The sequence below is a fragment of the Hippoglossus hippoglossus genome, chromosome 1, assembly GCF_009819705.1.
Source record: "Hippoglossus hippoglossus isolate fHipHip1 chromosome 1, fHipHip1.pri, whole genome shotgun sequence".
NCBI lineage: Eukaryota > Metazoa > Chordata > Actinopteri > Pleuronectiformes > Pleuronectidae > Hippoglossus > Hippoglossus hippoglossus.
Genome location: NC_047151.1, coordinates 20,132,736 through 20,149,707, shown reverse-complemented (window position 1 = coordinate 20,149,707; position 16,972 = coordinate 20,132,736). Strand labels below are relative to the sequence as shown.

Genomic DNA, 16,972 nt, shown 5'->3' with positions numbered 1-16,972 from the left:
TTGGGACTCGATTAAACTCCTGAACACTGTCATTGTTTGATTAATGATCACATTTTCAGAGCAGACTTCTAAAGAAAATGGTATATGGGAAAGAGAAGGGGAGTGGTATTTGACAAAGCTCTGTTAGTTACATGTCGCTCTAGGGGCCTCTGAATTTCATGAGCAGAAAAGCTTGCCCTTACAAACTAACCCCTGCTCTATCCTTTTCTTTGACCACACTGATTATGCACAATCAATAATGGTTTGTGTTTCTGTCTTCTCTCTTCTCTCTTGTGGGGCATCTAGGATACTGCAGGCAAGGTGCTAGACCGCTGGTCCATCATGTCCCGAGAAGAAGAGATCATCACCCTGCAGCAGTTCTTGCGCTTTGGTGAGACCAAATCCATTGTGGAGCTGATGGCCATTCAGGAGAAGGAAGGTCAGGCAGTTACAGTTCCCTCCTCCAAGACAGACTCCGGTATTAGGACATTCATTGAAAGCAACAGCAGGACCCGCAGCCCTGGACTCCTGACGCATCTGGAAACCAGCAGCCCATCGAGCATTCACCATTTTGAGAATATCCCCAACAGCTTAGCCTTCCTCCTGCCCTTCCAATACATTAACCCAGTCTCTGCTCCGATGCTTGGTTTGCCGCCAAATGGCCTGCCTATGGAACAGTCCGCCCTCCGGCTCAGGGAACCCAGCCTGCCAAACCAAGGTGAACAGGTGGAGACCAGTGAGTCAGAAGTGTCCCTGTCACCCTTCCGCTCAGGCCAGAGCCCAAACCGTGGAGCCCTGGGAGCCATTAACAACAACATTGAACCCAAGACAGAGCCCAACAACAGGGCATCACCCATCTCGCCAACCCCTTCCACCCATCAATCTCAACAACAGACACAGCTCCAACAGGGTCAACAGCAGTCCCAAAATCAATCTCAGCAGTCCAATAGCTTGAGTGACCATCAGGTCCACCACCACTTTGTAAAGGACGAGCAGTCTAAAACCATCACCCATTCTTCTTTTTCCTCAAAGATGCATCGCATGCGCCGCATGGGATCCACTTCACGCAAGGGTCGTGTGTGCTGCAATTCTTGTGGCAAAACCTTTTATGACAAAGGTACCCTTAAGATACATTATAATGCTGTACACTTGAAGATTAAACACCGTTGCACCATTGAGGGATGTAATATGGTCTTCAGCTCACTTCGCAGCCGTAATCGTCACAGTGCCAATCCCAACCCAAGGCTACACATGCCAATGCTGCGCAATAACCGTGACAAGGACCTCATCCGTTCCAATTCAGCCCCTGGTACACCTGTCATCTCAAGCACCAAGAATGGTGGCTTCACACTCACCAGCCCTGGAAGGCCACCACTGGGCTTCACTACCCCACCAGTAGACCCTATGCTTCAGTCACCTCTGCAAAGTCCACTGGTGTTCCCTTCGTTGAAGTCAGTTCAACCAGTCCAGCCAGTGCCCCCATTCTACCGTACACTGTTGTCCCCTGCAGACCTTGTCAGCCCTCCAGTGTCACTGCCCACAAGCCCCATCCTGCCCACTGCCACTAATAGTACCAGCCTGATGGACCAGCACCTCCTGGCTGCAGCTGTGGCTTCACATAATAATGTTCATATGTCAGAGGCAGGACCCATGTCCCACCGCTTACCTACACCTAGCGCCAATAATGACCTCACAAGTGGCATCAGTGACCCCACACCCAAAAAGAAGCCTCGTAAATCTAGCATGCCAGTAAAGATTGAGAAGGAGGTGATTGATGTGGCGGATGAATACGATGACAAAGATGAAGATGATGAAGATAACATTCACCGAAATCACCATCATCACCAGTCATCACTTCTTCACAACAACATCAAAATCAATGGAAATTGTAACAGCCACAACAGTGGCAGTGGTAATGGAAATCACAGTGGTGGTAGTGGGCAGCAATCCCCTTCTCAGGATGAGATGAGCCCTGGGTTAGCTCTGAGAGGAATGATGAGACAGAGTGAAGATGAATGCCGGGAAGGGAACCGTAGTGACAGTAGGGGAGGTAATGATCTGCGAAGCTCTGGTGAATTACGTTGCATGGACAGCTTCACCTCTGAAGACCAGGACCATGAGAGAGACTTTGAGAACGAATCTGAAAACTCTGATTCCAAGATGTTCTACCGGGATGAGCTCATGGATGTGGATGAACATCCAAAACACAGCAGGGTTGGAAGAGGTCTGGACAAGGAACAGGATGATGAGGCAAATGAGGAAGCTCATTTGCGAAAGGAAATGGAAGGCAAGGGCCTTTCCTCACCCTCTCCTCATCACCACCCTATGAAGATCAAGGAAGAACTGAATGATCCTACCTATGACATGTTCTGCATGGGCCAGTATGGCATCTACAACGGAGGCATGGCAGCGGCTGCTGCCGCTGCTGCGAGTATGGCTGCCCTGCATGAGAGCTTCATCTCTTCGATGGGCTATGGTGCCAGTCCACCCAAATTCCTTTCTTCTCAATCACCGGAGGGAGATCCATGCTCAAGTCCTGACCCCAAGATCTGCTATGTGTGTAAGAAGACTTTCAAGAGCTCCTACAGCATGAAACTGCACTACAAGAATGTGCACCTCAAAGAGATGCACGTGTGCACTGTGGCTGGATGCAACGCCGCTTTCCCTTCCCGGCGGAGCCGAGACAGGTTAGTGCTAGAACTTGGTATTGTAACCTATTCCTTTTAATGTGATTGTGACAGTTGCAGGTAGGTTCAATGGAAATATTGAATTGTCTTTATTTTTAAACATGACTTACAAACTGCCACTACATAACTCTACAGAGTATATGTTTTATAAAAGCCATGTCAAAATGTTAGATATTGGCATTTTTGGGAGAGAAATGTCTTTCTATTTGAAGTTGATAAAGCAAGATTTAACTGCAGTATTTCATTACTGTATCACATTTACCTTCCAAGGCTATCACTTTAACATCTGTTAGCTAATGGAACACTGAAAAATGAATTCAAGGACATCTGCTGCTTGTCAAGTCAAAGTTCAGAAGAGTAGGGTGTTAGGATCAGAAACACATACACACACATTCATACAAGTACTCTGATGTACCCATAAACCCCCCAGCTGCAGTGTGTTGTTTACCTGCCCTCACTACCTCACCTTGTCACAGGGCGGTGAAGGCGCATATATTAACATAGACAGCAGTTTGTCAAACCACTGCATCTATTAGCGCATTAGGAGGTGAGGCTAGCCATGCTCACCTGGGCTTGTTAGCACATATCAGTTCCACACACTCACTCTGCAGAATATATATACTGCAGCCGCACTGGCACCAGGTTCATGCTATAATTCAAGCGGAAGGCACATTCACATCACTGGTGCCCTGGGCTAGTTCAGGCTCCCCAAGGAATTCAATTTTATTTTTGTTTTTTTGCATAATGGGAGGGACTTTTTCGAGTTAAATTAGCCAGTGTAGTCATGTTTAATAAGAAATGTCCCATTCACAATCCTTTATAAATATTTAGGAGCAATATACATCAGTATTGTTTATACTTGAAAAACTTTCAGATTTGGTGATACAGAAAATTATATTCCCAGTCATGTAAACAATCAAGTGTAACAAATACCTTTATCTCTTAAACAGAACAGAGCTTTAGACTACCTGTGTTTTGTATCGCCCACACAGTGGTTCTGCCCCCCCCTCCTCCACCACCGCTAACTCCCTCCTCCTAAACTTGCTGCTCCTTCTCCACCCCAAGCCTTTTAATGCATTTGTTATTTCAGTGGCATCTGTTCCTACCGATGTTTGTTCATTAGCAGCATGTAAATAGAGCAGGAGATTCTGGGACTCGTATTAGAATGCATGTGGGAGGGGAACAGGGGGGAGCAGAACAGGTGACAACTTAGCGTTTGTGAAGGTGCAACCCTGCTGCTCACCTGATGCAGCTGTGCCGACAGCCGCAAGATGACAGCAAGTGTTATTTTAGCATCCACTGCCTCGGTGTGCTGTGCTGCCACCAGTGATTTTTGTTAGTTCCCTTCGTCAGAAATAGAGAAGGCCTGAGGCATGACCGGCCTGCTGTGTAACATGTGTAACACACTCACACTCACACTCACACACACACACACACACACATAGGGGACATGTACAAATAGCAAAGAAAAGAAAACTACTTATTTTAAAATAAATCCAATTGAAAAAAAAGAAAGTCCCATAGAGTTTTGTGATGGAGGAAAAAAACTTAAGAGAATAGCTCACAGAATAAAGTGCCATCGGTAATTTACAGACAGAGCAGAGTGAATGATTTAGTCCCTTCAAACTTGAATGAGCTTTCATAGGAAATATAATTGTAAGAAAAGATGTGGGAAAAGGGCGCAGAGGGGAAGGAGCATTTTTCACAAATATGCAGCCAGGTATTTGGTATCAAAGCCAAGGTTTAGTGGTCGGCTGTAGACAGACACAGAAGGGCTCGCAGATTAGACTTCTCTGGAAGGGAATAAGGGAACATGTCAACACAACGCTTCATGTGCTCTCTCTCCTCATGTGTCACTTTGAATGTGTTTGTGTGTGTGATAGAGTTTTACTCCACTATGAGAAACACCACCATATAAATGCTGTTTGAACACAAAAGGTGGCAGAATATATGAGAGATAGAAATAACTTTGTAGTGATGAGGGACAATTGTGAATCTAATGTATTAATACATCTTTGAGCCGGGGGTGTACTGTATAGCTCTGAGTGGGTGAGACCCAAGCACACTATTGTTTCCATACTTTTTCTGTGGGGGATAAATTCCTGATAGCATATGGGACAAATTACTCTGCCGCTGGTTCAAACAGGGAACAAAACAACAGAAGAGGGGCATTGCATAGCTGAAGGAATCCTGGGGCTTTGAGACGAGTCAATACACTAGCCGGGCTCTCATCAAATCTGTCCCTGGATAATCCTCTAATGATATAATGCATGTTCGAGTGTAATGGTAGCAATAAAAAGGGAAAATAATTTGGTTGTTTTCATGAGAGCATTTGCTCTGATAAGATTAAGAAACTGCACGTAGAAAGATATTTGCACAAAATAATGTTTCAAATGTTTATTACTAGTAAATTAGATCAAGTCCAATTCTCTCTCCTAATATGATTTTTTTTGTCAACAGTGATAGGAGTAACAATTAATAAGCCTCCCTGCAGTGTTTCACCTCAGACACAACATTTAATACTTAAACCAAAGTAATTCTCTTCAACAGATACACAACAAATATTAGAAAAATAATTTGAATTTAAATAAGGGAACGGCACCCTAGTTGTTATTTAGTCTTATTTTCACAGCTGAATAATCCATGCTAGTTAAGTAGCATTATAATATGCAGGCCTGCCTGGCATCCTCTTCTCAATTCCTTCCAAACAGCTGTTGACATCCAGCAACAGGGAAGTCTTAAGTACCTCGCATATCTGATTAGCCCATTGACCGAGTGAAAAGCCAAAGGCACGTAAACACACCATCAGACAGCAGGATCAAAAGCTCCCGTATCAAAGTGAAGAAGAAAAGGAAGAAGTCATTCAAACTACAGAGAGAAACAACAGGCGCGATGACATTGTCAGGGTAGGACACTGGAAATGCACTAGCATTGAAAGAGTGTTAGAAGTAGTTGTTCTGTTTGAATTCCTGCCCTTTTTATTTTACACTGCACACATGTTTAAAGTAAGACTGTAGACGGTTCACACACACATACAGGAAACGATAATTCATCGTGCCCTTGAGCAAGCATGTAATGTGTGTGTTTTTGAGTGTAAAACAGAGTGCGACATAAGTGTGTGTGAGTGTGTGTATGTGGTTTTACAGTGGGCTGTTTTATCCCAGCCTCCCGGCAGCCTGCTGCACGGAGGTAAATGATTGCATATTTATTGTGGGGAGCGAGCAGCGTCGGCTGAAGTGTTGAAGAAGGTGCATGATTAACTGCTGGAAAGGTGCACATACCAGTAATCACGGCCATTATTAGCCTCGTTAATAATATTTTCTAACCTGGAGACGAGCTTTGCCTTACTTATCTCACTTTCATCAGCCTGTCCCGCTTTATTTTCTTTGACCTTCACTCCAGCATATAACCTGTTCCATCTACGTCGCTACCGCAAGTCAGTGTCCTCCCTTCCCTACATTCCCACGGTGCAGCAGTGCGCAGCCCGTCGTACCCACATGGGCCACTGCAAACGGAGAGTGAAGGTTAATTATGTTGGAGAGTCTCTTTCCTCCCTTCTCCTTTCTCTCTCCGTCTCCCTCCGTGTCCCTCGGTCCCCGCTCGGCATGTAGGCCCAGTTCCGCTGCTCCGCAATCAGCTCTCTGTTTGTCTCTTATAAACAAAGGGCGTGCTGCGTTTAGAGAGAATACGTTAGCGAAAGCCACTTACCCTCGTTAAAATATCTGCTGATTAAAAGATGGAAACTTTTATATTACACCCCTTTGGTTTATCATTGCCTACATGCATCCCTCTGATGTATTTTGTGCAGAATAAAAGGGAATTATTTCACTCTCTTAGTTAAATAACAGAGACACCCACACAAGCACATTGTAATCAATAGGCTTTTCAAATCGTTACTTGTACATAATAATGTTTTCATGTGATATTGAATGCATATTTAATGTGTATCCACTCTTTTATATTGTACTGTGGAATAGGCTGAAACAATACAAAGGAGATGTAACAGTGGCGGAGAGTGATAAATGTTACTAAAACTCTTGTCCTCCCACATGCGCCCAAACCTCATCACACACCCCAAATGACAGGAAAGACAAAGGACCACTGGTGTCAGTTTAATACCACTCAGCTTTCCATCTCATTTACGCATTATGAGTCATTTAGACGACATGCGCGCACGTATACGCACACATACACACACACTGACACAACAACAAGGGCAAGGGCCATCGGATGATTAACGCCAGTTGGGACAGGCACACACTCGCTCTGCCTCCTCTGCACAGTCAAAAATGGGCTCTCAGGAGGCCTCCCCCATCTTTTGGGCGAAGATGAGACTGTCAAATTGGTTTGCCAGCCACATTACTGGCCAACAGGGAGGAAGAGATGGAAGCGGGGGGGGGGGGGGGGCTAAGGAGTTGGGTTTGGGGGAGGAAAGATGGAACGTACTGAGGTGGAGGGATGGAGGTGAAGGGATAGAGGGGAGTGGGAAATGGGGCAGAAAGTCTAAATCTGATAAATGAAGGGATAAATGCATTATACCCTCTGTGTGTAGATTCAGCCGAGTTACTTGGATTATTCAGGGCAATGCAGCATGGCCGACACTAAACAATGTTTGTGCAAATAATCATAAACTGGACTCTTTCTCTCCTCTTTAGTCTTAATCATTTTAACTGGTTACAAATGACATTTTTCCTCACATCTATTTTATTTGCATACATCTGTAAAATGCATAAAGATTCTGGTTTAGATATTGTTGTAATTTTCTGACCCTGTGATGTGAATCTTGAGTATTTAGACTGGCTACTGTAGCTCTAGTGCAGACTACTTACTGCATGATGTTTAGCATGTTTGACTTTAATATCTTTAAAAAACCGAGATATAGCAATGGTTAAATTAGAGCTTATTAGCAGTGAGAAGGTGTTGTTTTAGAGATGGAGACATGTTGCAAAGGACCTGCCTACTTGAGCATCATCAACAGCATCGCGCACGTAAAGTTTAACACAGCAAATCTATGACCCCCCCCCCCCCCCCTTCTCACATCAAAGCCAGTTAGCTGCATGGTGTCCCTGCAGAAATTGTCACATTTTCTATATATTGATCCCCGACTTTCCTGGACATTCTTAAAGCACTCTGGCCTCTCACAGCCAAGTGTCCACACATGTACTTGACTAGACAGGGATACAGGCTCAGCGCCACAGACATTGAATCATGACTCCCATGCTCCAGCCATAAGCCAACGCCATATGGGTGCAACTGTACTATCAAAGGATAAAAAAGAACAAAGGATTTATATAGTCTTTTTGATCGAAGTCCTGCTAGAAGGAGGTAGTATATTTTCTGTTTTTCACACACTAGCACGTGCAAACACACACACATGCAGTGACAGCCACAGCCAATCGATTTGCCACGCTCCCCCTCTCCTCAATGCTGACAATGCTCGAGTGGACGGGCTCCTGGTTGCTTGGTTCACAGAAAAGGGTCCCTCAAATGAATGTATTTTTACCTCTTGCAGGACAATGTCGGATAGGGAAGTAAATAATTAAAGGAAAGGGACCCTTTTTGACTGCATCAACCCTGCCACTGCTGGTAAGCTCTACTATCCATTGTGACTCCATCTTTGCCCGTCCTGCTAAGGATGATTCTCCCCCCCCCCCCCCCTCCCTATTTTTTGTTTTGATTTTTTTTTCTCCCACACGTGCCCTCCCTGCATGGATACCCTTCACATTAAAAAGGCACTGAGTGTTTGCATATTTTCTGATTTCATTTGAGTGCTGACCTGATATTCTGGGAGTGGGCCTTGTGTATGTCTTATCTGACACTGGTGATAGTTGCTTAAGTTTCCTTTTTTCCGTGTTTTGCAGTTTTGTTGTGACATTGTGTGCAGTGGGTCTCCCCCCCCCCCTTTTTTTTCTTACTCCAACTTGGCAACTGTGAAATTGGAGCAAAAAAAAGCTTTGAATTTTGATTTTTCAAGCCCATTTTGCCCCAGCATCCTTTAGCATGACTTTGTGTGCTCACTAAAATCCTCACTAATTGTAGCCTGGCTTAAGCATGGCACTTGTTCCTGACTTTCTTTCATCAGCTGTAGCACATTGTGTGATATAGTTTGCTTTGTGTTTGGGAAAAAATGTCCATCTTAATTAAATCCAGGGCTACATAAAGACATGTTCACTGAGGTGCTCGATTAAGCCACCTCCAATAGGGAGCGAATGCGATAATGCTGTCAGGGCCTAGTGCTAATATGCTATCCAGTTCCCCTCGATTATCACATTACCACAGCTCGAATCAATTGATAAACTCCCATTCAATATGGTGGAGTATTTAATTGAGTCAGAGTCTATTGGATTTGAGGGCTGTGCAGTGCAGACATGCTGACAGCAGTAAACACTAGCAGTATGCTCTCTCTCTCTCTCTCTCTCTCTCTCTCTCTCTCTCTCTCTCTCTCTCTCTCTCTCTCTCTCTCTCTCTCTCTCTCTCTCTCTCTGCAATGTTAGTCCTCTTTTCTGCGGAGAGCTGCAGGGTGGATTTCTCTCTCTCTTTGTTAATCTCTGTGTATCTCCACTGATAGTAAGAATATTTCTATATGTAGTGGTTCCTGGATATATATTGAACTTTGAACTTTGAAGAGGAGAAGTTTGGATTTCATCACTGTGGCTATTTGGTATTCTATTACAGTTTTCGTATACTGATCTAGAACTGTTTATGTTTACCCACGTTAGGCACAGCTCCAACATCAACCTGCACCGCAAACTGCTGACCAAAGAGCTGGACGACATTGTCCTGGACCCCCAACTCACGCCACTGCCCAAGGACCTGCGAGCTGAGATACTGGCTAAGATCTACGCCGGGCACCACATGGGCTTGGACCCTATGGCTGGGATGGGCATCGGAGGCGCCAGCCTTGGACACACCGGCCTGAACCACGATGCCCGTTCCCCCATGAGCAATGAGTATTTCCACCACCCTCTCAGCCACAACCTCAAAAATCACCACACCAACGGCTTCTCCCATGGCCAGCCAGATGACTACATGGTGCTGGACCTGAGCACCACATCAAGTGTTCAATCCAGCAGCAGTGTCCACTCCTCACATGAGTCAGATGAGGGCAGCGATGAAGGCATTCTTCTGGATGACCTGGAGGAGGAGGATGGAGAAGAGGATGAGGAGGAGGGTAACAGCGAGGGAGAGGACTGCTCCCAGCGTGCCGAGAGGCAAGCTGAAATTGGGCAGCGGGATGAGACTGGAGAACTCAGAGGAGAAGGACATGGTGAGGGGTTGGAACCTCCCTCCTCACCATTCCTCCTTTCGTCCACCGGGGGCAGTAATAGTGGCGGCAGTGGGATCCTCTGCAACATCTGCCACAAAATGTACAGCAACAAAGGGACCCTGCGCGTGCACTACAAGACTGTGCACCTGCGAGAGATGCACAAGTGCAAAATTCCCGGTTGCAACATGGTGTTCAGCTCAGTGCGCAGTCGCAACCGACACTCTCAGAACCCCAACCTCCATAAAAACATGCCCTTCTCTACAATAATAGACTAAATAATGACTTTCTACTCTACCCTCCTGTCAGTCTGCCCGCTCCTCCCGTCGTTCCTCATCCTTATTCCTCCTCAAATTAGCTTTTAACCCCAGCCCAGGGCCATCAAATACAGGCTAAGTGCTTGTGTTCCTCCTGCCCTCCCTCTGTAAGTCATTGCAAGACATTTGTATGTCCCTCTATAAAATTCATTGACTCTAAATACAGTTTATTATTTTGACCTTTGACTTCACCTTCTTTGGAAGAACAGGACGATACTCTTGAGTACGGAGTTTACTTTATAACAAAACTCCAAACTTGTACCCCCCCCTTTCCTTTCAAACCTCTCCCCCACTTTGTTTTCATGTCCGTCTCCAAAGAATCTATTCAAACTCTTATTTGTGACTTTGCCTGCAGAAATAATAGTACTGAGAAAAAAAAAAAAGAAAATCTTCTCGTTGTATTTGTGTAATGATAGCTTTTAAATGAACCCCCTTACAAAAGCATGACAGCTTCATTTGTAAATAATGTCCCAAGAGGCTTTTGGTGTAAAAGATTTGTATTGATGGTTGTTTGCTCTTTTTTTTTTCCTCTCTCTCTCTCTCTCTCTCTCTCTCTCTTTCTCTCTCTCTCTCTCTCTCTCTCTCGATCCTTATGGTTTTATGTTACAGTCCAGTACAATACTTCCAGCTATAGGCAAGAAAGAGGTAGCATCTTACTAGCTTGATTCATTTATGTTAGCTTCAAAGATATGTTTTAAACTGAGTCCTAGGAAAAAAAGAATATCACGTGACTTGCTTTATCTACTTGTTAGGTATTCAGAGGTTGCCGGCATGCTTTTTTAGGCTCCTACACTGATATCATTCTCTGTATTTCTATTTGATTTTTTTAGTTTTTTTGTCTGTTTATGTTTATGAGCTTTAGTATACTAATTCAGTTTTTGCACTTTGCATCTATACAAGGGGATGTGTAATATTATTATAATGAGGAGTTTTTGCAATGGTGAGTTTAGGTGTTGTTTGGGGTCATCGACGGCTACAGTGCCAAGGGAAATGACAGTACCTTCAACATACTTGTGCCAGTTCAGTTTTTGCACGTTCTCAGTTTCGAAAAACATACTTTCACAACAGGAAACCTTCCCCCCGAACAAAGCCTGAGATCTTCCCCTATCTCTTAAAACACGTATTCAGAAGGTGTCTCCAAAGTGTCTTGCTTCTGCACCTAATCCAGGTGTGACTGAATATGAACTGCTGTTTCACAAACACAAAGTAAATACTGATAAAGCCTCCTCCTCTTTATGTTTATAGGAGACATTGTGTATGGTTGCCAGTTATGATCAAAACACTTAACTTCAGTGGCTGAGTGAGGTAATCTGTATAAAGCATGACCTTTTTGTGAAATTGTCAAAGTTAGAAAAGCAAGAGCTCACATTTTTTCCCACAAAAGGCATCTTAACATATGACTGTCCCGTAAATTAAAAAAAAATAGAGATAAAAAGATGAAATAGTCCTTCAACTGTGACCAAAACTAAAGTGTTTGCTTTAGAAAAGATGTTTCATTGTGACATTGTACTTAAATCATGCCCCATTGGATTAATATGATGCACTTGAGTCTTAAATCTTTTTGCTGTGATATTTTTGGTATCGGTTTCCATTTCTGAGTGTTGGCTACAAATGTGCTATATGAAAAATGTCGCCATTTTCCCGGCTGCTTGGTTGCAGCCGTTTTTTAACATGTCCATGACTGTCTTACGGTACAAATATTTCCAGTAACTGGGCAAAGTAGCCAAGGGAAGGGGTATTTATTGGTGGGTGATGTATGTTCATGGAGATGTTTTTGTCCAGTATGAAAATATTTTTTGTAAAAAGACAAAAAAATAGAGAATTGTTCATCAGTTTGATTTGTTTATCAATGTATTAGCGATGCCATGTGTTACTATACAACAAGACCTTCTCTTACTTGACTGGTGCTACACACAGGAGGGAAAAATATGCAGTGTTATGTCGCGTGCTGTACAGTATTCACAACATCTTACATCCATAACAGTGTTGAGCTCCATTTGTTTCATATTTAAGCCGTTCTGCCATATAGACATGACCAATTCTAGTGAAATATTTCATTAATATTTTTTTTTTGTAAGACTCCACGCATATGAAACATGCAGTTTGCAGCCAACACGTCTCCGAGATAAAGAGAGCGAGACAGGGCGCTGGGGCTGATGGAAAGGTTGCAGAGGTGGAAGGCTGACTAGGGAGGAAAGGATGACAGCAACGATCATTAAAAATGTGCTGCTTCTCCGTTACCTGCAGGCGTGTCCCTGCCATTCCAGCTTCTTCTGTCTAATATCTCACTTGTCACTTCGTTACACTGCCAGACGCCGAGGTTGCTGACACGACTGTGACACTGACAGAGAGAGAGGAAAAAAGAGGACAGAGTTCGCGCCCTGAACAATTCAATTAGACTTATTCAACTTGGTTGAATTCATCTATTCATTTTATACATGTGCTTATTCTTAGTCAGGGTCGCCCAGTAATCCAATTCAGCTCCTCTCTCTCATTCTGTTTTCCTCTTTGTCTGTCAGAGCACAGTCATTTAACAAACGCCTTACCCATTTCTTCAAGCCGCCACTCACTTACCACCTCCACACCCCACAGCGCAGGTCCTACAGGGACACACACTAATAGTGTATGCTTAAGTTCACCGGACGGCCATGGCATAGGAAAAAGGGATGGGTAATTGCCTGTTTATCCCAAGTGAAGGGAAAATTGAGTACAGGAACCCCTGCCTTCTCCCAGGAGTGGGTTTCACTGAGGCGCTTGCTGCCTCATTCACTCATTCGATCCCCCCGGCCCTCGCTCTGGCAGAAATAAAAAAGTGGTACTCCAGGAACCCTGCTGACAGCTGTCTCTCCAACACACAACCGTACAAACACACACATGCGCACGGAGAGAGGAGAGTGGCACACATATACTTCCTGCGTACAGGCCGGAGGGACGACAAGGACTAGATGACTTGTTAACCTCTAGTGATGGAAGGGACAGGGTCAGAGCCAAGACACCACAGTAGATGAACCGCTCCATTTTCCATGATGGAGAGTCAGGCATGGAAAGCTCTTATCTTTATTATTATTATTTCATTTGAAATATCCCGACATGCTGAAGCTAATACTTTCAGATATTTTACCTGTAGAGGACAGAGATTACATTAAAAAAATCGAATAATGAGGCCGGCAAAATCACGGACTGAATTCAGGTCTCTAGAAAAGAGAGCGGCACATATCCAACATATTCAAAGTTATTTTAATGTAAATCTGCTGCATCCAATAAGCTTCTGTGCCCTTTTTTTAATCTGAGAAAGAAAAACAAGTTTTCCGACTTAGTTTTTTTCACATTCCTCATGTCCAATTCTTGGCTACCCATTTCTCAAGCAGCAGCTGCAGTGCATGACCTCTCTATCTGTGTGCTCGTGTGTACTAGACAGAAGGCTGAATATCATGGTAGAGATTCCCTTACAACACCCGTCTCCTACCCCTTACGGGCTCCTTCTGCGTCCTGCATGGCGCTGGTCATGCCAGCAGAGCTCAGAGCTGCGAGATGCTGGAAACAGAGCTGAGAAAACACACAAACAACCGTCCCGCATAGCCAGGGAGACTGACGGCGAAGACAGCGAGAGAAGGGAGAGATGAAGGGAAAAGGCATCGGGCGTAGGAAGTGGTCTGGCTGGAGCCTCGCAGCAGTCACTTAACAAGGCAGGGGAGGAAAAGAGAGGACCACAGGGAGAGAAGAGAGCAAGAGAGCAGCAGGGCCAGGACTCCCCAGGACTCATCACCAGCTTCTTCTTGATTGCCTGCCGGAGAGCGATCGAGCCGCCCCTCGTATTTCCACCCCTCTCCCCTACACTCTGCTCTCCTCTGAGAAATGACCGCCAATTTCCGCCACTCCTTTCGAGAAAGCCCCCCCCGATCCAATCTTTGTGTGTCTTGCTTCTCCGACTGCATGGGCCCAGGTGCACTCTGCTACCTAGTGACCGGGCCATGGGACGGCAAGACCGGGTCACTTAGAGCGCCTCATTGGCCCAGACTACTGAAGTGAATCTTTAATATTTGATTAGATGAGCGCCAGGCATCAATTATTCTGTAACTCTACATCGCACACGGAGGGAGAGGGAGACGGAGCGGCTGACCTGTTAATCACTGTCCGTTCGGTTCACATCACCGAGTGTGAGAGGCGACACGTGACACAGAGTGGGATTCAAATGTTTGATGGGACGTCATAAGAAATATGCAGATAGGAGGTAAATAGTGTGTATAGATGCTTCAGTCTCATAAAAAAAAAGACCCTCATTAATTTGAACTGGAACCTGTGAAATGTCAGTGATCCTGCAAAAAAAAAAAATACTGTAAATTCATGAAATGTTTTCCATTGTGCCAATCATATTTTACAGTCTTAAAATATAAATAAGCTTGAAGAACCGGTGAATTTAGATTTTTTATTTTGGTTTTCTTTTCATTTGTGTTATTGTGTATCCAATACATTTGTGTGTGTGTCTTAAAAAGCCTGTGTTGTGGCACTGGCACTCGACAGCGTTGCATGGCTACACGGTCGCACTGCGGAGAACAAACACAGCAGAGGAGCTTGTATCACTTTGGTGTCAAAATGGTGATTTGGAAGCCTCATGAATACTGTACGTTACCTAAACAGGTGTTTCCCATTTGCAGACAGGGGGGAAAAAAATGTCCTCTTTTTAAAAAGACTCTTTTCTTTGTTTTTCTTTCCTTTTTGCCTTTCCTGTATTGTTTCTGTATCATAACTGTCTATGGTTTTTGCATAAAATGCATAAGGGTTTTGGGATGTAAATGGAATTTTATTCATATTTTGTCCAAATACCTCTTGTAATTTGTATCAGAATTCTTGTACAATTTTTATATTAAAGATTTATCAGTCACTGGCATCTTGTTCTCATATTTCATTCTAACCTGGACTTAACAAATAATCCCGAAATTGTGTTGTTGTAAAAATGTTGTGAAAGCGAAGGAGCTTGAATTCTATAATGTAGGAAAAAACAGAAACGATGTGTCAATCAAGCCATTTAAGACAGTGATCTCAGCAGGTTTTACTGGGCTCTTTAATTACCCTGTGATAAAAACCAGTGGGGAAAAGGCTATCTTGACCAATCAGTGGACGATAAGATTAATAGAGTTATTAAATGATGTATTGGCATGAGAAGAAGGCACCGCTGGTTTTAGCAAATTAGTAAGATGGTCACTGAAGGGGGGAAACAGAGGGCATACACCTTTGTCTGATCATAAGCGGAAATTAAATTAAAATTATATTATATACTATCTTTTCTTTGGTGATAAAAAAACAATGTATCCTTGAAAAAAAGTTTAAAAAAATATATATATATTGATAATCAGAAATTAAGATTTTTGTATTCCTTTACATACACTTTAAATTTCATTGTTGACTACATATGAAAATATGAATATTAGCATACATGGATGTTAACATCCTTTAAAGAAAAGAATTCTTTGACCATGGAGCAACGACGTGACACGGAGGACAAACACTGACAACAACAACAGACAAATGCGGGGTCATTCTACAGAAGGCGACCTGCGCTGACATCATTTGCTGTGACTGCGGGTAAAATTACAAATTGATATGAGCTCCAGCCGGGATGTCATGCTTGCTCTGGTAACCAACGGGAACATAACGCCGCCGCCGCCTCCTCCCTCCCCTCTGAGAAAGTGAAGCAGTGACACACATAGGCCTTATTGACCTTGAATCAGACACCATTCCTCTTTGTCACACACCAGTTCCTTGATCCCCTGCCATTGTTGATAACAGCGCAACACACACACACAAACACACACGCACTTCAGAATAATAGCGCTGCATGGTATTGATTATATGCAGGCTCGGTAAGAGATACTCCCCCACTTCTCCCAGATATCCTCCGCCACTCATCCTAAACACATACACACCCCCATTTATTCCTCTGTGACAATCTCCCACCAAGGAGGGGGGGCGATGTCCGACACAGGGCTGACCTCCCCGCTACATAACTGGGCATGTTGACGGCGACGGCAGGCCATCGATTGGCCTGACAAACACTCTGGCCCTCCGCTGACCTTTGAGAGGCAGAGTCCTTTTGCTGTGAGAGAATAGGTACATGCAGAGCGAGAGGAAAAGAGAGGGGGGGTTGTTTATCTGAGCTGGAGAGGCTGGAGAGGTTGACAGAAGAAAGACGTTCACCAGCTCCTCTGTCCATCTGTCTGTCCTTAGAAATCTCTATATTAGTCATTCATTTGTTGTAAGTCCATTGAAGAATCTGCTTCTGTCAATTTAACGCTGGTTCTTCTTTAAAAATAGATTTTAAAGAAGCAGCATCAATGGCTGAGTTACAATAAGATATAAGTTTGGTAATTACAGTGTTGTGAACCTGTGCAGACGAGAGAGGGAAGAACACACATCACCAGCTCCCTTTCACCTTCACGTTTGCAGTATATAGGACAAATAAATAGGACGCAGCTCTCTCTTCTCGCCACAAGCAGCAGCACAACTCGAGGCATGACCACATGTTCCAGAGGTTATTTAAAAAAAAGTCAATATTGCCGGCATTTTGGCAAAATGTCTAAAAAATTCAACAGACTGACAGAAGCCAGTATTGTCAGAAAGAAGCAACTCCAACACAGAGAGAACACGCATAGGTTAAAATAAAAGTTAGCCGGCAGGAGTAGATTTAAAGTATTCGTGGTAACAGCGCAGACAGCGCGCCACCTTAT

The 16,972-nt window shown here is 44.1% G+C and overlaps 1 protein-coding gene across 3 annotated transcripts in view; it reads left to right on the top strand.

Annotated features, from left to right (window-relative positions):
- bnc2 (basonuclin 2) overlaps window positions 1-15,129 on the top strand; it is a 159,862-nt gene extending 144,733 nt beyond the window's left edge. For all 3 annotated transcript variants that reach the window (XM_034583830.1, XM_034583820.1, XM_034583836.1), the window contains 2 exons: window positions 286-2,666; window positions 9,386-15,129. In XM_034583830.1, the coding sequence (XP_034439721.1) occupies window positions 286-2,666; window positions 9,386-10,208 (3,204 nt within the window). In that variant the 3' untranslated portion in view covers window positions 10,209-15,129. The remainder of the gene's footprint in view (window positions 1-285; window positions 2,667-9,385) is intronic.
- Window positions 15,130-16,972: the final 1,843 nt, after the last annotated feature.